The sequence below is a fragment of the Geotrypetes seraphini genome, chromosome 4 (assembly GCF_902459505.1).
Source record: "Geotrypetes seraphini chromosome 4, aGeoSer1.1, whole genome shotgun sequence".
NCBI lineage: Eukaryota > Metazoa > Chordata > Amphibia > Gymnophiona > Dermophiidae > Geotrypetes > Geotrypetes seraphini.
Window position 1 is genome coordinate 132,932,969 of NC_047087.1, and position 22,439 is coordinate 132,955,407.

Below are 22,439 nucleotides of genomic sequence, written 5' to 3' on the forward strand. Positions count from 1 at the left end.
CATATCTTCCTTTTGAGGACATTTCCAGGGGTCTGGATGGCTTTTCAAAACCTGGCACTTTGTCTGGGTTTTGAAAAGCTTCCTGAGATAATTGCTTCGGGAAGGTGCATCTGTGAATGTGCGGATGCAATGCGGTGATGTCATACGTGCGTTTGCATGACATCATTGTGCTGTGTCCACACATATGCAGATGCCACCTGGGGCAGGGCTGGGGGCGAAACAGGGCAGGAAAGAGGAGGAACTGGGTGGTCCTGGGGGTTTGTCCATGGGTCCAGATTTTCCCAAAGGAATATCCTAGTATATCAAAGAATAAGTCAATGTCAGGACAGCAATGTAAAGCCAATAAAACAACAAATTTTATTTGTATTTCTTGAGCTGTTCTTTTTCTGTTTCGTAGACAACAGCTTTCACACAGCTTTATTTCTTCCCTCAGGTTCCATTTCAATCTGCTCTGAGCTGCCTGATGAAATGGCACCTGTCAGGAATCCCATTAAGCAGACAGGGAAAGGAGTGGCTGTGATCCTTGGAGGGGGGGCAGTAGCAATGCAACCTCAAGAAGCAGATAGCTAGTTAAATTATGATGCAGTGGGCTGCAGGTAGGACTAGAACCAATAACCTGGTCCAGAGACAGTGCCCCCATTGGGGGCAAAAATGGAGAAGACGCCTCCTGTTGGTCTATGTAACAATCGTTACTTTTTATTAAACGGGCATTTTTAATGTATAAATGATTTCATTAAAGAATATTATAAGAACTTACATTAATCTGCAGAGTGTTTCTGCATTCCAGGTTTCAGCTCATCTGAAACTTCAGGAGAAAGATGAAGGCAGAAAAGAAATGGTATGTATATCTCCCTTCAACTCAAAGACAACACTGTATAGTCCCAGACAATTGGAAATTATTAGGCACCACCAGCTCATACAGCACTGTACAGTACAGTCACAGAATGCTGATTATAAAGTGCCATAGAATTTCGGTTTCAGCTTTGGTGCTGAAACTTGACCTGAAATCCAGATTCAGCCATGCTTCAGTTTTGACCAAAAATGCAAGTGCATTTTCGGTTGAAATGGAAACTTCTCACCCCCCGCTCCTGTGATCACTCTTTGTCACCAGGATGCACCGGGAAGGAGGCCTAAGACTCCAACTAGTCCAGGTGCCTAAGGCCCTTTCTATGGGAGGAGCCTTAGGCATCTGAGCCAATGAGGGTCTTAGGCCGTTCCCCAGTGCATCTCAGAATGCACTGGGAAGGAAAAGGCTCGCCATTTTGGAGTGGCGGGCCTGCCGGCTGGAGGCAGTAAGCATCCCATGGACTTTCTTCTGAGAGGTATGGAGTGGTGGGGTGGTATTGGGGTACGGGGTGGGGGGACTGTAGGTTTGGGAAGGTTAAGGTTTGCAGGGTTCCGGGGGGGAGGGTTGGCGGCAGGAGGGCATGGGCATCCCTCCTGCCAAGCTGCTTCATGGGAGTCGCTGCTTTGGGAGGCAGTGGCAGGAGGGAGTGGGCATCCCTTCTACCAGTTTTGAAGAACTTGTGTAGGGGTCCCTTGCCATAGGCAGGTACAATTCTCTAACTGATCTCCAATTGACTACTGACTCAGTCATTTTCTCCTAACTTCTCCTCTTCTTCTCTTCCCTTCTCTGAACATCAGATGCATTTGAAAACCTTTACACTTAACCACACTCTCCCATGCTTGCTACTAACACATTTAGAAATCTTCAGGCTATTACCGTATTTTTGCGGATATAACGCGCACCCGTGTAAAACGCGCACACGGGTATAGCGCGCAGAAATCACGATGATATGTACAAAAACTTTTGTATACCGCGCTCACGGGTATACCGCGCATGATGCCCGACACTCCTTTCGCCCGCCCTGACTTTCCGTGCGCTGTCCCGACTCTCCGTTCACCCCCCCTGACTTCCGTGCACTGCCCTGACTTTCCGTGCGCTGTCCCGACTCTCCGTTCACCCCCCCCTGACTTTCCGTGCACTGTCCCCCCTTGAAGTCCTGTCCCCCCTTGAAGGTCTGTCCCCATCCTGAAAGCCTGATGCCCCCCCCCCCCGACGTCCGATACATCCCCCCCCCCGGCAGGACCACTCGCACCCCCACCCCGAAGGACCGCCGACTCCCCAACAATATCGGGCCAGGAGGGAGCCCAAACCCTCCTGGCCACGGCGACCCCCTAACCCCACCCCGCACTACATTACGGGCAGGAGGGATCCCAGGCCCTCCTGCCCTCGACGCAAACCCCCTTCCCCCAACGACCGCCTCCCCCCAAGAACCTCCGCCCGTCCCCCAGCCGACCCGCGACCCCCCTGGCCGACCCCCACGACACACCCACCCGCCTTCCCCGTACCTTTGTGTAGTTGGGCCAGAAGGGAGCCCAAACCCTCCTGGCCACGGCGACCCCCTAACCCCACCCCGCACTACATTACGGGCAGGAGGGATCCCAGGCCCTCCTGCCCTCGACGCAAACCCCCCCCCCCCCCCAACGACCGCCCCCCCCCAAGAACCTCCGACCGCCCCCCAGCCGACCCGCGACCCCCCCTGGCCGACCCCCCCACCCCCCTTCCCCGTACCTTTGGTAGTTGGCCGGACAGACGGGAGCCAAACCCGCCTGTCCGTCAGGCAGCCAACGAAGGAATGAGGCCGGATTGGCCCATCCGTCCTAAAGCTCCGCCTACTGGTGGGGCCTAAGGCGCGTGGGCCAATCAGAATAGGCCCTGGAGCCTTAGGTCTCACCTGGGAGCGCGGCCTGAGGCACATGGTCGGGTTGGGCCCATGTGCCTCAGGCCGCGCCCCCAGGTGGGACCTAAGGCTCCAGGGCCTATTCTGATTGGCCCACGCGCCTTAGGCCCCACCAGTAGGCGGAGCTTTAGGACGGATGGGCCAATCCGGCCTCATTCCTTCGTTGGCTGCCTGCCGGACAGGCGGGTTTGGCTCCCGTCTGTCCGGCCAACTACCAAAGGTACGGGGAAGGGGGGTCGCGGGTCGCCAGAGGGGTCGCGGGTCGGCTGGGGGGGGCGGTCGGAGGTTCTTGGGGGGGGCGGTCGTTGGGGGGAGGGGTGTTTGCGTCGAGGGCAGGAGGGCCTGGGATCTCTCCTGCCCGTAATGTAGTGCGGGGTGGGGTTAGGGGGTCGCCGTGGCCAGGAGGGTTTGGGCTCCCTTCTGGCCCGATATTGTCGGGAAGTCGGCGGTCCTTCGGGGTGGGGGTGCGAGTGGTCCTGCCGGGGGGGGGGGGATGTATCGGACGTCGGGGAGTCGGCCGGGCAAGAGGGCTTGGGCTCCCTCTTGCTCCGATCGTGGATGCGGGTGCGGGTGGGAGCGCGTGCGAGCGGTCGTTCGGGGTGGGGGTGCGAGCGGTCCTGCTGGGGGGGGTGAATCGGGCGTCGTGCGGGGTGGGAACTATGTTTAAAAACTTTTGTATACCGCGCTCACGCATATAACGCGCGAGGGGTATGCGCGGTACGTAAAAACGCGTATAACGCGCGCGTTATATCCGCGAAAATACGGTAATTCTTACATTCTACCACTACTTCATCTCTCTTCTCATCCACTGTTTTTGTAGATGTGGCACTGGTTAGAGAATCAGGGGTGTGGGGGGGGTTAGTTGGGGTTAGGCATCTGTCTGTTAGGGCACACGTGATTCTATATAGGATGCCAATGTGTGATTCTCAGCCGCTTCTTAGGCGGCTGCTGAGACAAGTCCTCTATGGAATCTGCTCCTTAAGGCCTACTTTGACTCCTCATTGTTCCTGACCTATACTTTGATTCAGACTATAACTAGACCAGTAGTCTTGGCTCATGACATAAGTCTAGGATTTGCACTAGGAGGCTTTTGGAAGCAAAGATATGATGACATAAAGTCGTGATGTACCTTTTTATGCAAATTTTCACCATATTTTGGGTGCAAATATCTCGTTTGTGTTGTTTTTAATTTTTTCCTTTGTTATTTGAAGGAGTATCTTTTTTTTTTTTTTTTTTTTTCTGCTAAAGCCATTCTTGGACCCAGCCTTGCTTTGATCAGAATTAAGGTCCCAAAGACATGCATCATTTGCATGTATGGGTACACTGTTATACAGAGCCATCTTTGGCGCCCTTTTGTGTAATACACTAGAGCTGTGACATATTACAGTTCAGCTAAGCTTGTTGTGCTTACCATGCTTTTAGCTTTTGACACATCTTGCTTTGCCGTGTACTTTTATAGATGTCCCCTCAAAATGGATGTTAAGTTGTGCTGTTATTTACTGCATGCAAGCCTAGGCATGCAAAAGTGTCATCTTTGCAATAAACTGATAACTGGAGAGTGATTGATAGAATAAGTGTGATTTGTTCCTAGCTATCATTGTTAAATGATGGAGGACATATGGGATTATTAGGCTTTGATTTTGGTGCCTAATTTATACATAGAAAACTCTGGTATAAATTGTGGACATCTAAATATTAGGGGTCTGGTCTTCTGTTTATGTTTCTTCCCATTCCTCTAGTAGGAATGGGAAGAAACTCAAGACAAGACCAGGGACCCTTGATTCTCATTGACCCATTCTGGCCACGGCAGATCTGGTTTCCTCTACTTCTGGAGTTGTCCTTCAAAGAACCTTCTGGAGTTGTCCTTCAAAGAACTGTGGAGATTGGTCTGCTTTCTGACACTCAGAATAAGAGTTCTCTTCTGTAACCTAACCTCCAGTCTCTGGTTCTCATGGCCTGGATCTTGAGAGTATAGAATTTGCCTCCTTGAAGTTGCTGGAGGGTGCTTCCACAAAAGATTCCACTAAGAGGAGCTATTCCTTTAAATGGAGGAGGCTTGCCATTTGGTGTGAAAGCAAGGTCTTAGATCTTCTCTTTTCCCTAGGTACACAAAACCTGCTTTAATACCTCCTACACCTCTCTAAGTCTGGTTTGAAAACCAACTTTGTAAGGGTTCATCTCAGTGCAATTAGTGCTTTTCATCATCGTGTAGGAGGTAAGCCCATCTCTGGACAGCCTCTAGTTGTTCACTTCATGCAAGGTTTGCTGTTGACAAAGCCCGGCTGATTGTCCGTGGAAGATAAAAGCTCCTTTTGAGCTACTTGACTTGTGTCATCTGAAGTACCTGACCTGGAAGGTCTTATTTTTGGTGGTGGTCACTTCAGCTCAAAGGGTCAGCTGGCTTCAGGCCCTGGTAGTGGATCCACCTTACACAAAATTTCATTGTAACAGAGTAGTTCTCTACACCTACTCTAAGTTCCTTCCTAAGGTCTGAGTTCCATTTTAACCAGTCATCCTGCCAACATTCTTCTCAAAAGCCACATGTCCACCCTGACGAAAGCGCACTACACACTTTGGACTGCAAGCAAGCCTTAGTCTTCTGTCTGGAGTGGACTAAAACCTATAGACTGCCCACCCAGCTTTTTCTTTCTTTCGAACTCAACAGGATGGGAATAGCCATTGGCAAGTGCACATTATCCAGCTGGCTGTCAAATCGCATCTCTTTCACTTATGCCCTGGCTGGACTGAATCTGAAGCTGGAGCTGAATGTCAGCTTCTATTGAAAATATTTGTGAGGCAGAGACATGATCTTTCTGCCACACATTCATATCTCACTACTGCCTTGAGCAGCATACCTGACACAACGGTTGGTTTTGGTCAAGCAGTACTGCAGAATTTGTTTGGTGTGTGGAATCTAAATCCAACTCAGCCCTCCTAGGCCCATTATTTCTGTTCCAGATTGCACCTTCAACAATAGCAGCAGAAGAAAAGAGAGATGGAGGATAAGGTTCACGTAACGTGATGTAGCTATTGCAGTCGCTTATCAAAATTGTAATGTCTCTTAATGTTTGAAAAGATGCCAGTTGATCATTTTTCATCTGCTGTATTATTGTATTGATCTCTTAGGTAAAAGAGATTTTAACAGCACTGGGGTTGTTGCTGTGTGCCAATACAAGAACTGGAAGCCTATCTGGAGGGCAGCGTAAACGTCTTGCTATAGCCCTGGAGCTGGTGAACAACCCGCCAGTTATGTTTTTTGATGAACCAACAAGGTAAGCATGTATCAAAAAAATAGCAAGCTCCATTACTGTAAACAATTACTGTAAACTCAGAAAAGAGTCTTTTTACTGTAGTAATCTGAATGTTAAAATAATTATGTGTTTATAGTAGAGAGTTGCGTGGGGACAGAAATCCCACCCGTCTCCGTCAGAATCCCCTCCGCCCCCATGAGGAATCCCTTCTGTCCCCCATGAAAGTTACCTGACCCAATAAAAAGCAGCAGACTTTGTAACTCAGGGACTGCCTGTATACACAGTCATTCCCCCCCCCCCACACACACACATACCATACTAGGCTGCACTAGGTACAAAAACCTGCAACATCCTCCTTAAAGGAACATTAGTTATTTGGGGGAGGATAATGTGAAGGGATACAAGGCAGCTGTACCAATGTACTGTGAAGAAGGATGAGAGCATCAGTTTATAATCCAATACTAATCTGTGCAGGAAACACAAGGCTATGTGTGTTCTGTTAGTTGACTTGTGCCAACATGCTTGAGAACAAGCCTAGAGAAGGGTGATGAAAGGAGGGAGAGAGAGATACCAGACCTTGAAAAGGGGGAGGGGAGGGAAGGACAGGAGAAAGAAGCCTAACTATAAGAAGGGTAGGGGGAAGACAGATGTCAGACCATGGGAAGGGGAGAGAGAGGAAGAAGATGGTGCACAGGGACACTAAATGATAACATATAAAGAGTATACATTAATAACATAAAAACATCAATATCATAAAAACACAATAGGATCATAAAAACAACATTATAAATTAAAACTGGCAATAGAAGATATAATCCAAAGAGGATAAAATCATAGCCATAGACCAAAAAATGTATAAATAAGAACATATGTAAAGCAAATAAAGGGATCAAAAAAGTACAATATAAATAACATGCACAGATGGAACTGCATGAAGCAATATATAAATGAAACACATTACATAGTATAAATAAGCAGAAAATAATAAATGTATGCCAAATGTATGCATAAAATGCCAAATGTAAGCATAGATAGTGTAACAAAACCAAAACAAGGATCAAACTCAATTAAACATAGAAAAGCCAAAAGCATTTCTAAAATCTGGCCACATGATAAATGAGAGAATCTAGTAATGATAGCATAGAGACAAAAAGGCATAATATATGGATCAAGGGGAATAAGTCAAGCAAAAACCTAGAACACGACTTAAACAATAAAATACCGTATTTTTTGCTCCATAAGACACACCTGACCATAAGACGCACCCAGCTGTAAAGAACTTAAGAATTGCCGTTTCTGGGTCAGACCAGTGGTCCATCGTGCCCAACAGTCCGTTCATGGGGCGGCCCTTGGTCAAAGACCAGCGCCCTAACTGAGACTAGCCCTACCTGCGTATGTTCCAGTTCAGCAGGAACTTGTCTAACTTTGTCTTGAATCCCTGGAGGGTGTTCTCCCCTTTGACAGACTCCGGAAGAGCGTTCCAGTTTTCTACCACTCTCTGGGTGAAGAAGAACTTCCTTATGTTCATATGGAATCTATGCCCTTTCGTTCTCCCTCCCTTGGAGAGGGTGAACAATCTGTCCTTATCTACCAAGTCTATTCCCTTCAGTATCTTGAATGTTTCAATCATGTCCCCTCTCAATCTCCTCTGTTCGAGGAAGAAGAGGCCCAGTTTCTCTAATCTTTCGCTGTACGGCAACTCCTCCAGGCCTTTAACTTCTTAGTCGCTCTTCTCTGGACCCTTTTGAGTAGTACCGTGTCCTTCTTCATGTACGGCGACCAGTGCTGGATGCAGTACTCCAGGTGAGGGCACGCCATAGCCCGGTACAGCGGCATGATAATCTTCTCTGATCTGTTCGTGATCCCTTTCTTTATCATTCCTAGCATTCTGTTCGCCCTTTTTGCTGCCGCCGCACATTGCGTGGACAGCTTCATCGACTTGTCGATCAGAACTCCCAAGTCTCTTTCCTGGGAGGTCTTTCCAAGTATCGCCGCGGACATCCTGTATTCGTGCATGAGATTTTTGTTACCCACATACATCACTTTACACTTATCTACGTTGAACCTCATCTGCTTGTTGATGCCCATTTCTCGAGCCTGATTATGTCATGTTGCAAATCATCGCAATCCCCCTGTGTCTTCACTACTCTGAACAACTTCGTATTGTCCGCAAATTTAATCACCTCACTCATCGTACCAATGTCCAGATCGTTTATAAAGATGCTGAAGAGCACAGGTCCAAGCACCGAGCCCTGTGACACCCCAATGGTGACGCTCCTCCAGTCTGAGTATTGTCTATTTACCCCCACTCTCTGTTTCCTATGCTCTAGCTAGTTTTTAATCCACGTGAGTATTTCACCCTCGATTCCATGGCTCGCAATTTTCGGAAGTAGTTGTTCATGTGGAACCTTGTCAAACGCCTTCTGAAAATCCAGATATACAATGTCGACCGGGTCGCCCTGTCTATTTGCCTGTTTACTCCCTCAACAAAGTGCAGCAACTTCGTCAAACACAATCTGCCTTTACTAAAACCGTGCTGACTGGTCCTCATCAGACCATGTCCGTCACGGTGATCAATGATGCGGTCCTTTACCAGCGTCTCTACCATCTTTTCCGGTACTGAGGTCAGACTCACCGGTCTGTAGTTTCCAGGATCTCCCCTCAAATCTTTCTTGAAGATCAGCGTAATATTTCGCCACCTTCCAGTCTTCCGGAATCTTTCCCGATTTGATCGACAGATTGGCTATTAGTTGAAGCAGTTCAGCTATGGTCCCTTTCAGTTCCTTAATGACCCTCGGATTGGTACCATCCGGTCCCAGGGATTTATCGCTCTTAAGCCTATCAATCTGCCTACACACCTCCTCTAGACTGACCGTCAATCCTGTCAGCTTTCCGTCTTCATTTCCAGCATATAGCCTGTTGGGTTCCAGTATGCTGTGTAAATCTTCTTCGGTAAATACAGACGCAAAAAATGTGTTCAGTTTGTCGGTGATTGATTTGTCTTCCTTTAGCGCTCCCTTTATTCCATGGTCATCCAACGGTCCCAGGAGGAGGAAAAACCAAGAAAAAAAAAATTTTGAACCAAACGGTGTGCCCTGTACTCTGTCTCTCCTCTGGTGGTCTAGTAGTAGGCTGGGACAGGGTACAAGGCACATCTGGTGGTGGGCATGTCTAATGGTAGGCATGTCTAGTGACAGCCAGCTCCCAGCCCCCATCCAGTGCCAAGCCAGCCAGCCAACCCACTGCCAAGCCAGCCAGCCCCCAGCCAACCACAAGCCATCCAGTCAGCTCCCAGCCAGTCCCAAGTCAGCCAGCCCCAAGGCAGCCAGCCAACCAGCCAACTCACTCCCAAGCCAGCCAACCCCAAGCCAGCCAGCCAGCCCCAAGCCAGCCAGCCAACTATCCAAGCCAGCCAGCCAGCCCCCAGTCAACCTGGCCAGCCCACCAGTCCCAAGCCAGCCCGCCAGCCCAAAGGCAAAGACACAGTCAAGTCAATGAATAGGGGAACCACACATTCAATGGTTACTGTATGATGAATGATTAAAGATACTATGATATTATTTTGGAGTGATTTTGCATTTGATATAACTAGGAGACAATATCAACTTATAATGAAAGCGTGCTCAGAGACATGGAGGTGAAAACAAGGGGCGAACCCCTAAACTATCACGTCACCACCCAATCATCACATATTCAGTTGATATTTTAAAACTCTTCATTTAACTGTGTACCCACAGGTTGAAACTTTTTCATGTGATATTCAATAATTCTTCAAAAAAGAACTTATCTTAGATGCCAGGTTCCGACATGGCCCGTTTCGATCCTGCATCAGGGAACCAAAAAGTTTAATTCCAAATAATGCTTCAAGGGTGGGGAATGTCTCAAAAATATAAATTCATTTAAGGCTAAAACTAGCACAGTGTTTCCTCCACCAGTTCTAACGTGAGAACTGACAGGCAGCCATTCGGAGTGCAGGGAGGGACCAAGCAGGCATGCAAAAAGCACACGCCTGCCTCGTGCAACACTGTGCTGCTGCCGGAAGAGAGCAGGGGAAACGAGGCAGGAGCGCGGAAAGCACCCTGGACCACTGGGATGCCAAAAAGAAGTACGGGCTTTGTTTTGGGGTTTTTTTTACATTCGCTCCTTAAGACGCACCCTTATTTTCCACTCCCTTTTTGGGTAAGTTATGTAAAACAGACTGGATTCTGTAGTTTATAAAAAGAGGATTCTGTAGTTTAAAAATACACATCAAAATCCCATATAAAAGCCATCATCAGGTGTAAAACCAATAAATGTATGTTTTCAGCTGAAGAACAGATAAAATCATGTATATACAATCATTCTAAAATAATAATGTAATGTCTTACAAAAGTTGGATAGTTTGAAGTCTACTAGATGCAGGCATTGTCATCTTGAAGTAGGGACACTGGATCATTTGTTGTTTTATTGTCCTTTGATACTCAATTTCTGGAAATCAATACGGGGAAAGATTAATATGATACTTGTTGTTTCTATGCCATTGACATATGAGGTGGTGTTATTTGGAATATTATTGAGACCTAAGAATCCAATTGACAAACAAAAACAGACTTTTTTTGATTATGACGGGGGTTGCTATGCAAATGAAAACCAGGAACTGGGAAAATTATGACAGGTTAAACCTTTCCTTTTGGTGGGAAACATTGTGCTTATATTACAGGTATGAAAGAATGAATGCGGAACAGGTGAGAAATAATAAAAAGTTTAAAGAAATCTGGGGTCCGTTGAAAACATTTGTTAAATTGTAGATTGATTAATTGAGAAGATCCTTAATTCTCAGAATTTCTTAATTTTCCACACACATCCAAATAGGGAGAGAGGGTAAGAGAGGGGGGAGGGTGTAGGGTATTTCATTTTTAATATTTGTGCATACACAAGTGCTGTTAATTGATTATATCTGTATGCCTATTTGTATGTACTTTTTTGGTAAGTCTGGAAAATTAATAAAGAATTAAAAAAAAAAAAAAATAATAATAATGTAAAATTAAATAAGCTAGACAAAATAATGATGAAGCATAGAAAATAAGAGAATGACACGGGGAAAAAATCTGTCCCCGTCATTGCCCTGTCCCCGGCCCACCGTCCCATCACCGTCATCCCATTCACCACGCCATCCCCGCAGCATCCATGCAAGCCTCAGTACTGCAATATTTAGCTTATTCCTTCCTTATAAATCAAAGTTCTGGCTGCTGAACTGGAGAAACAGATGTTCAGCTGGCAGGGCTTTGTTTATAAATTTTTATCAACACAACTAATATACTACTTTATCCTAAAGTAAAAAAAGAGAAAAAGAAAATAAATAGAATTTTTTTTTCTACCTTTGTTGTCTGGTTTCTGCTTTCCTCATCTTCTCATTCAATTCCTTCCATCCACTGTGTGTCTTCTCTCTGCGTCTTCCATTTGCTCTGTTAATGTGCCTCTCCCTTCACCCCCCCCCAATTGGTCTGGCACCCATCTTCTTCCCTCTGCTCCTCCATAGTCTGGCATCTGTCTTCTTCCCTTCCAGCATCTTCTCCCCACTTTGTCTTCCACATTTCCCTTCAGCGTCTGTTCTATTCCTTTCCACCACCACCCTTCCTTTTCTACCACCCTTCAGCTCCCCTCACGTGGCCTGACTGACTAACTAACTAACTATCTATCTACCTCCCTTCCTCTTACCTTTGTGACGCGTTACAATTTGTGCAAGCCGCTCGAGCCTGTGTGCTCGGTCCCCGTCCCATCCCCACAAACCATCTCGCTTCTGTGTTCCTATTTTTTCCATTTCTAATATCTCTCCTATGTATCTGGCATTGCCCCACCCCCTGTGTCCATATACCATCCCCATGTATGTCCCCTTTATGTCTCTGTCCCTCTTCCCCCATGCACATAATTTCCCCTCTGTTTCTGTTACCTTCCTGTGTCCAGATTTCCCTTCTCTTCCTCTTCCACACCAATGTGTCTCTTCTCTGCAACCCCATCTAGCTTCTTTCCCTCTTTCTTCCCCTGATTCCAGCATATGGCTCACCTGCCTGTCCTCCCCTTTCTTTCCTGCTGTGGGTTTTTTTCTCTCTCTCTTCATCCCCTTGGCCCAGAATCTCTTTCCCTTTCACTCCCTCTTCCTAGTGTGAGCCGGGAACACGCGTGGTCGTGTGGTCCAGCAGCCCCCTTCCACCCGATAGCAGCATTCCGCCATTTCCTTCCCTCTACCTCACCTTAGATGCCGAGTTTGCTGACTTTAATTCTTTTTCTCCCAGCCGCACGCTTTCAGAAAGCCTCGCACTCGCTGCTGCTCGAGTTGTTCAATCTTCTCCTCTGATGCAACCGGAAACAGGAAGTTGCAGCAGAGGAGAAGATTGAACAACTCGAGCAGCCACGCGTGCGCGGCTTTTTGAAAGCGTGCGGCTGGGAGAAAAAGAATTAAAGTCGGCAAACTTGGAGTTGGCATCGAAGGTGAGGTGGAGGGAGGGAGATGGCGGAACGCTGCGATCGGGCAGGAGGGAGCGGCTAGCTGCGGGTAACAACCACCGTGACATTCTCTAATAGAAAAGCCAATTGAGAAGATAAAAACATGTGCAATTGTATATAAACCAGACTAAAATGTAATGAGAAACCAAGGTACAATCATGGGGTAACAATCAAAATGGAAGTGTGAAATATGCACTAAACAGAAACCAGATACAGCAATGAGTAAGACAGAATAGATGATGATGCCAGAACAAAAAAAACAAAACTAGACACTGGGACAAACCAAAACAACTAAAGCATTGAATACGCCCAAAATAAAGAAGTTCCGGTAGGAAACGGAAAGAGAAGAGTGAACCAGAGCAGAGAGTAAAACAGGACATCAGGGCAAAATAAAAAGGGATTTACCTGATTAAACAACACTCCATTCAATATAAAGCTAAAAAGAAAAACAGAGAAATAAGGTGCCAAGAAACTGAGAGCTAAAGGACTGGTGGAAACTAAGATACAGAGGTAATCTGAAACAGAACTCGGCGGCTTACTAAATACAGGCTGACTTCCTGCTCTAGCCTTGCACATGACACCGCCCGACCAATCAGCAGCAACGCAGTGAGCTCAGCATGGCTGTTCTGCCATGGTGCCGGACCCAGACTGGTCTCATCTTGAAAATTTCAATTGGATCGACATTAGGTAGGCCTCAGAATGTGAACCCCAGTTCCAGCCCCGTGGGAGTCCCATTGGCCTTGGAGGGGTCCCCGTGGGAGTCCCGTTGACCTCGGGGGGGGGAGGGGGAAATCCCCGTGATCCCCGTTCCCGTGCAGACCTCTAGTATACAGTCAATCTGGGCCAGATTCTCCAAGCAGCGCCTACGTTGGCAGCCGCTTACAAAAACGAAGCAGATCGTGTATCAATCAGGCAGCTGTGCTCTTTGGAGAATCGCTGATATCTGAAAGATAGATGCCGGAAATGTAGGCCAGGGTTTTAAAGGCCTACATTTTTGATGCCTAACTTTCATGTGAATCGTGTTTACAGAAGCGTCTAAGGCCACTTCCAGCGTTAACCATGCCTACAGTGGCTGTAAGCACCACAAGGCACCTTCTTAGTTGGGACAATGATGCCGTTTTTGGAGGCGCCTACGGGTGCTTCCACTTTTTAAACAGTGTTTTAATTGGTTTTTAATTGGCGCAGTCAATTATTACTGCACCAATTGAAGCAATTAAAGCAATTAAGTTAGGCGGCGGTAGGGTGCCTACTGCCACCTAACTTACAGCGCTATTTAGAGAATTTGGTCCTATGTGCATAATTTTACTTATATATCAGGTTCAGTTCAGCAAAAACAAAGTAGACTAGTGAAGAATGTCTGTCTGTGGGAACCAAAGCTAAAAAGCATAAAATTCTCCTTCAAGAAATTTATTAATCATTTCAGTCTTTGCTATTCAAGAGTTATCTTGTAAAATATATTAAAAATTTCTTAAATAATTAAAAAAAAAGAAGCATAAAATTTTCTAAATGTCTGACACAGCCATGTTTTGTCCCCTTGAGTGGCTGCATTAGAGGCAAGTTAAAAACCAGAATGTGCATATCTAGGGTATCCTCTATTTGGAAGTTGAAAGCATTCAAGGCTCTTCTTTTCCCTTTGAAAGTTATGTAAGGTGTACAGCAGGGGTGTCCAACCTGCGGCCTGAGGGCCGCATGCGGCCCTGTGAAGTATTTTGTGCTGCCCCGGTCGTGGGTGATGCAGTGTTTTCCTCTGCTGCCCCCGGGTGTTTACCGTCTTGCCGGCTCCCTCCTCTGTCTTGCTGCAGCGTTTGTGCATTTGTGCAGCCCCAGAAACATTTTTATCGGCCAATGCGGCCCAGGGTAGCCAAAAGGTTGGACACCTCTGGTGTACAGGTAAAAATATATCCACATTTATGTGCATTCTTTTGAAAGTTTCCCCTTAGGAAGATAATTTAATAAACATTTGTGTGCATAAATCAGCTCTTATAAAATTCAATCATGCCTAAAAGTTTGCACATTGTAGATGGATATACTTTAGAGTAGGCTTGCTCAGAAAAGGAGTTTAGGCAAATCCATGTGTATTTTAGAAAATACATATGTGTGTATCTTTATGCACTGATATTTGTGTAGTCGCAAGAAGATGTAAATGTTAGTACCCACAAGCTAGACACTGTTTCTGCAGGATTTGTGCTGTTATTTCACAAAGACACATAGGGCTGCTTTTACGAAGGCGCATTAGGGATCTTAACGTGCGGAATAGCGCACGCTAACCGCTACCGCCTCCTCTTGAGCAGGCGGTAGATTTTCAGCTAGCGCGTGCGCTAAAACCGCTAGCGCACCTTCGTAAAAGGAGCCCATAGGTGCTTATGTATCATTGTAAAATAGGGAACTTGCTACCTTATTAACCTAAATGCCCTGTTGTGAAATTGCCCTCTTAGGGCTCCTTTTACTAAGCTGCACTAGCGGTTTTAGCGTGCCCTGCATTGCCGCGCGTACTAGGCGCTAACGCCAGCATTGAGCTGGCATTAGTTTTTGGCGCGTAGCACGGGGTTAGCGCACGCAGCAATGCAGTGCGCGCTAAAACCGCTAGTGCAGCTTAGTAAAAGGAGCCCTTAGTGTTGCATCATGTTGAATTGTGTTGCTTTTGTTTGACGTTGCTTTGTTTTCTATTGGACTAGAAAGTATTGCTTTGATCTAATATATTTTGTGCTACATTATTTTGTCATTATAATAGATGAATGAGCAAATCTATTGCACTACAGCTGGCACAGCAGTAATAAACATGAACTAAAAAAAAATTCTTTACAATGTGCTTTGCTTTACACTTCTCCCCCCCCCCCCCCCCCCCCCGTATTAGTTGTGATAGGGGATTAACAGAACCGCAAATACAGAAAAACCGCAAATAACTTTTTCATATGTTATTTGCTGTTTTCTATTAAAAACCATCGTGAATATGGTGCAACCGCGAATAACATGGCGGGAGACCTGGCCTGTTCCTGAAGGAGAGGCAAAATACGGTGAAGAAAGTGCTGGGAATCGGCGATTTTCTCTGTAAATGGTTGGAATCAACGATTTCTTTATGTAAGCTGATGTAATTTGGGAGGAGGAGCCAGAAAGCTAAAAACCATGAATAATCGAAACTGTGAATACTGAAACCGCAAATACGGAGGGAGAAGTGTACATTGATTCTTCTCTAAGGACAAATGTATAAGGCATATTATTGCCTTGGTAAAGGACTCAGAAGTATTAGACAATTTTATAATTTTTTCCATGACTGAAGGTGGAAGAATAAGACACAGAGATGAAGCTAGAGCAGCAGTTCTCAACCAGGGTGTGTGTTGCGAGCATCCAGAAGATGTGTTGTGGGACCGCCACATAAACAGAGCAGTATTTTTTAAAAATTGCAGCATGTCTCGTCTCTTCCCTTCCCTTCCCTCCTGACACGAATCCAGCACTCTCTTTCATTATCTTTCAGCCCCACTCCCAATCCATTAGCAATAAAACATTGCTTGAACTGACCCAGAGATTTTGCTCTGCCATGTTATGCCATTATGTAAACAAAAAGTTGCGACAGTGGGTGGGACACATGAGAGGGAAGGGGGTCTGGTTTGAACCAGGCAATGTGTTATCACTGCTGCTGTCGGCAAAGAATCCAGTTTGACGAACCATGGAGAGGCTGAGAAAAGGACGAGGGAGAGGTGCTAGATTTCCAGGAGAAGAGAAGGGAAGGTGCCGGGACCTGCAGGTGGAGGGATCAGGAGAGCTGCTTGACCTGTGTGTCTGTGGGGTGGTGGTGGGGGGGTGGCGGAGAGAGACAGGGGACTTCCAATACTGCAATGAATTTTTCATATTTACTCTCCTCTAACATACCTGTCCTTGCATTTGGTTTCTCAGTGGACTGGACAGTTCTTCCTGTTTCCAGGTTGTGTCTCTGCTGAAGGCTTTAGCTCAGGGAGGTCGAAACATCATCTGCACAATTCATCAGCCCAGTGCTAAATTGTTTGAATTATTCGATCAGGTGAGGATTTTCAATTCTAAAGAGAAAGTATTGAGAAAGACACACTTATTATGATATGAAACATAACATACATTAATTAGTACCTCTAATACTCCATAGTCTTGAAATGGTAAAGATGGCATTGAAGGCTTGTTTGCATTGTGTTGTGTTGGTGCCATCCATAGAGATAAGGGAATGCTGATTGCCTGCCTCAAACCTTGAGGTCTCTCTTCAGCTGTTTCTGCTGCTTTTGGTATTTCGGGTTAGAATAACAGTTTGAGATGTAGAAGAGCTTTTTGTTATCAGAATTTCTTTAAATTCCAAGCAGTAGCAGGACACTTGCCATTTTAATTTCAGGACTAAAAAAAAATGCAGAATAAATGGTGAATTGTTAATGATGCATCATTTAATAACACAACTGCAAACAAGGAAGTGTTAAACCTAGTACTTGAGTGATGGCTATCTCTGCTTTTTCAAGACAGGCACATCCAGTCTTGGTATGTAGAGACTTGCACATCTTTTCTGGCAAAAATCAGAATTGCAAGTCTCTATATACAGTTGGATAAAACTAGGACTAGATTAGGTGATCATCATACCCAACAGAGTGTATAAATCCAGGGATTGAAGTTATATTACATTATATTACATTGGTGTCTTCTATTCCGCCAATACCTTTCAGTTCTAGGCGGTTTACAACAAGAGTTGGCCTGGGCATTTCCAGGGAGAATACATAGTTAATAAGATATAGTATGCGTTGGGATCTGTGGAGGGTTGATCAGGTTTAGTTATATCATTTGACAAATTTCTTGAATAGAAAAGTTTTAAGTTCTTTCCTGAATGTTTTGTAGTTGGGCGCCATAGTCAGCAGATTGGAGAGGTGGCGGTCTAGTTTCGCTGCTCTGGTGGCTAATAGTCCATCATATATTTTTTTTTCTTTGGATACCTTTGATTATATTAAAATGACTTGCACAACTAGGAAGGTGGGCAGGTCCTGGTACAGGCTATTAATGCTCTAGTGCCAGTCAGAATGGAATATTCTCTCACTAGAATTCTGAATCTACCACAATATGATTTTGAGCTTTTGTCTATGTGATATTTAGGTTGTTACATGGAGAATATTAACATTTTCTCATACCTCGATGCTCCTTCGGCTCCTACAGAGAGGGAAAGCAGATTCTTTAATGCTTTCTGTGTTTTTCCTCTAGCTGTATGTGCTAAGCCAGGGACAATGCATTTACCGTGGGAAAGTGTCAAACCTTGTCCCCTACCTGAGAGACCTGAGCCTGAACTGTCCAACTTACCACAATCCAGCAGATTTCAGTAAGTACATTATGCACTTTGCTGCTGTGAAGAGGATTAGAGCCCTTTGGTATGCTGCTCTGAATTACCATCTAAATAAAGCTAGAATTTTTTTTTTTTCTTAGGTGTGAATAAAAACATTAGGTGGATGCAGGAAGAACCATGGATGATTTACAACTCCAGTTTCTGCAGTATATGCTGACGAATTAATAGTTATAGTCCTCAAAGTGAGGGAAAGTTAAACATTTTACAGTGGCAGGGCTTGTTTATGGGTTGTAACCTAGGTGGGCCAAAAAAAAGCTTATCAGCCCATGCTTCCAGTTGAACATGCGCTATAATTAGGTCTGTGTGGGCTTCACGAAGGCAGGGATGACATCAGAGTCAGCTGTAGTGCGGTAAGAGGGCTTAGAGCAGCAACATGGAATGAAAGGTATGCCTCCAGAAGTTGCATGCTTTCTCTGGCTGTAATAATGTGGTTGCCACCACAGAAAGTTTGATAATCCCTGTGCTAGAAAGCATGTTGAGAACTGTGTAGGAAGAAATTAAGGAGAGAAGCTGTTTATGATGCCTTCTTAGTGTGATGACATAAATAAAGATACTGTATTATGGTTCTCAAACTGCTCTAGGGGATCATCAGCCAGTTGGATTTTTAGGCTATCCTAATGCATATGCATAACATACGTTTAGAAGAGAAAAACTAATACATATTTGCACACAACATTAATAATTTATTAATCAACCTTACTTTTTTCATAAATATTATAAATATATTGAATATACCACCCTCTGACTTATAACAAACACCTAGTTCAACAGACAACCCAGGCAAATGCCCTTGTTGCCCCGAAAACCTGGATAATCAGTTCCACATTGTCCAGTGTTTTATTTAAAATGTCCTTGCCAAACTGGTGCTTCATGGATTAAACTCCTGCTTTCATGATAAGATCTTGTTCTCTTTTGAATAACAACTGACAAAATGTTCAAGCCAGCCCGACACAATTTTGCGTTTCGCCAAACAGGCATCCTCTGGAGCTGAAGCCACTTCAGGTTTTAACTGTATTTTTCTCTCTATAATCACATTTGTTAATCATACAGCAACTGCAGCTTAGGCTCAAAAACTACGTCTCCCCTCTGGAAGGAATAAACCGAACTACCTGGCATCTGGTAGCGCTACAGAAATGACTAGCAGTAGTAGTTCCCAGGCTATCCCTAATGCATATGCATGAGACAGATTTGCATATAATGGAGTTGACAGGCATAGAAATCTGTCTCATGCATATGCATTAGGGATAGCCTGAGAACTACTACTGCTAGTCATTTCTGTAGCGCTACCAGATGCACGCAGAGCTGTACATTAAACACTCAAGAGACAGACCCTGCTCGAAACATAAACATCTTAGGTAAGGAGCACTTACAGGTCATGGACCTGGGGGGCCGCCGCGGGAGCGGACCGCTGTGCGCGATGGACTCCTGGTCTGACCCGGCAGGGGCAATGCTTATGTTCTTATAAAAGAGCCAGAACTTGACTTAGCTGGTGGTACCAGAGGACAGGTTTAAAAACTACTGCCTTACATGATACCTATTTATTTGTTTAAAAATTATAGCCCATCAATCTACAATTATTTTTATATGTTTTTTTAAAAATTTAAAACATCATTTTTACACATATGATCAGGTAAATCAGGAAAGACAAATTCAAAGAATAAAAAGATAATTTCACATTCATATTATGGAAAAGTTCATATCATGAGAGGTAAGAAGAGAATAATTATAACAAAGTAATATAAAAAAAAGTTAAATTAAAATCAAATAAAACCGGCACAAATAATCATTAGGTTAACCTTGCATCTATCTAATTTAGAAAGCTTTCAAGATGGTTTACAATAATAAAATCAATAAAAGACTGAGAAACACAAATCAAACATCTGATATAAAATTAATAATACTTGGAACTAATAAGAAACAAATAAGATTTTAAAACCAGGAATTGACTAAGTCAGTGTATTCTGTATATTAAATTACCAAAATACATGATAGAAAATACCACCTGTTATGGTTTGGAAATGCATGCCTAATTAATGGGGCTTTCAGTTGTTTTTGGAACACTTCCGGGCTACAAATCCACCTTAAAGCTAATGGCAAGCAATTCAAAACGTGGAAACTTCAACACCAAGGGCTCCTTTTACAAAGCTGCATTAGGGCATTAAGGCGCGGAATAGCGCACGCTACATTGCCCCGCACGCTAGATGCTAACGCCAGCACTGAGCTGGCGTTAGTTCTAGCCATGTAGCGCGTGGTAATATCCTGCGTATGCTAAAAAACGCTAGTGCACCTTAGTAAAAGGAGCCCCAAATGTGACAGCATGATAACTTTCAAGTTTAATTTGATGGAGTGAAAGTACATCAAAGAGGCCTTTATCAGCAGAATGAAGGGATGGAGAAGGATTATAGATACTCAGCAAGGTCATGATTCAATGCTTTATGTATCAGAAATAAAATTTTAAAAAAGAATATGCCACAGTACAAGTAGCCAATGTAATTTAACCTAGCAGGACAAGATAGCCCTACTGTCACATGGGCGGCAGCATTCTGTGTTACCTGCAGCGCATGAAGACAATGATAAGGAGTAATGAATGGACTGCACATGAAAACTGATGGATGAGAGCAGGATGAAAAGGACTAGATGTGTAAAATATGTTTACAGGAAGTTCTCAAATTCAGGGAAACCAGGGTTTTGTTTTTACTTGGAAAGACATGGGTTTCCTAAGGTAATTTTCAAAACAGAAGTATCTGTATGTAAGTCCATACAGAGAAAGTACACAGGTACTTTTTACCCACATAAGACATCTATAAAATAGTTCTCATGCTTCTGAAATAGCAATTTTTTGTCCAAAAATTTAATTGCCTGAAGCCTTTGAAGATGGACATTTACTAAAAGAATTCACAGAAAGCAATGCTGTGGAACTTTGAAATATATTCCTTGGTTTTAAGAGATGAAAAAATTATGAGAGATAATGATTGTAGGGCCAAGTATCCTGTCTCCAACAGTGGCCAGGCCAGGTCACAGGAACTCGAAAGATCCCAAAAAGTAGATTTATTTCTTAAAGCTTTTTTCCCTAGTCTTAACTAGCTAGTTTTTTTGGGACCTATCCTGTCTAAAAATTCTCTCTACTTCAAAGCAAAATGGACTTTGCAGGTTTATGTGTTTATTTTCTCTCTAAATCCTGTTCTATATCCACACTTTGGGGTGTACAAATTTTCTAGGTTAAATACATAGAGCCATGGAGAACACTTCAGATGTGGATAATAGTGAAGTGGATGGGATTGTTAAATAGAATAGGGTCCCAAAGAAATAATTTTGTGCCTGCTTTTTAGTTTTTGATCTTTATTTATTCATTTGAACCTTCTTTTTGCTCTATTGAGTATCCTTCATGTGGGCTGTATATTTTTCTTTTTCTTAAGTATTAAATTGCAAAAGAGAAAGGTAAGAAGAATTGAAGTGGTTTAGAGGAAGGTGATGAAAATTATATTGGGATTTTATCAAGAGACATAAGAGAAGAGACTTAAAGACCCAAATATGTATACCCTAGAGGAGATATGATACAGCCGATTTAATACTTGAATGGTATTAATCTACAAACAAATTTGACATAATTTGAGATGGCAGAAAAACTTGGGCGTAACGTCAAGAAATACTTTTACATGGGAGGGGTAGCGGATGCCTGGAATGCCATCCTAGTGGAGGTAGTGGAGTCAAAAATACATGGGTTAGACACAAAGGAACCCTAAATAGAAGGAGAGAGTATCAAAACAGAACATAACACGTCAACAGTTATAAGTTAGTTTATGGTGCTTAAGAGTGGTGCTTAAATGGTAACTCCATTAGAGGAGAAGTGAAGCCAATGCCAAACGGACATCTTTGTCCTGTATACGACAAGACAAAATCAGGATGGACTAGAGTAGATTTTCAATAGCAACTCAAGTAGTTGAGTAGTAGGGCCAGTGCAGGGCAGACTTTTTTACTGTCTGAAAATGACAAGGGTGAATCAGTAGCAAGTATTCGTGTTTTATACTACATTTATACTAGGTTCATATTCTATGTGTGCGGGTCAATGGAGAAGGGGAAGACGTGGTATAGTGGAATTTAGCAAGTAAAATGTTTTAATAATACTATTAGACTGTTTGCTTCAATAATGCTTTGATAATGAATGTGATTGTTGGGCAGACTGGATGGACTATGCAGGTCTTTATCTGCCATTGTTTACTATGTACTATGAATAGAATCAGTCCAGAGGGTAGCTATTAAAATGCTGATCTACATATAAATACAGTACTTTGAAAGAACGAAAAAGAGACATTTTGGGGATATATTTATTTATTTAGATTTCTATCCCATTGTCCCCAAAGAGCCCAGAATGGGTTACAGGTTTAACATACATAGTATATCGTTAACAGGTTACAATTTACACTAGATTAGCCATAATTTTAGTACATGTTTCTGATACAAGTTTTTTCTAGCTAGACATATATTTATGGTCTAATACTAATATACTGGTTTTAATTTACCCTGGTTCTGCAGTGCAAGTTTTCAAGTACAACTTTTATCCTAATTGACAAACAGACAGTTTATAGGTTGGATTTGCTTTCCTTAGGTGACACATAACAGGTT

General features: G+C 44.0%; 1 protein-coding gene across 1 annotated transcript in view; it reads left to right on the forward strand.

The window, feature by feature from the left end:
• The window catches only part of ABCG1 (ATP binding cassette subfamily G member 1), a 129,976-nt gene that overhangs the window by 57,303 nt on the left and 50,234 nt on the right, over positions 1-22,439 (forward strand). Inside the window, exons 5-8 of the mRNA XM_033940130.1 lie at positions 788-838; positions 5,871-6,016; positions 16,370-16,493; positions 17,678-17,792. Coding sequence (XP_033796021.1) covers positions 788-838; positions 5,871-6,016; positions 16,370-16,493; positions 17,678-17,792 — 436 coding nt within the window. The remainder of the gene's footprint in view (positions 1-787; positions 839-5,870; positions 6,017-16,369; positions 16,494-17,677; positions 17,793-22,439) is intronic.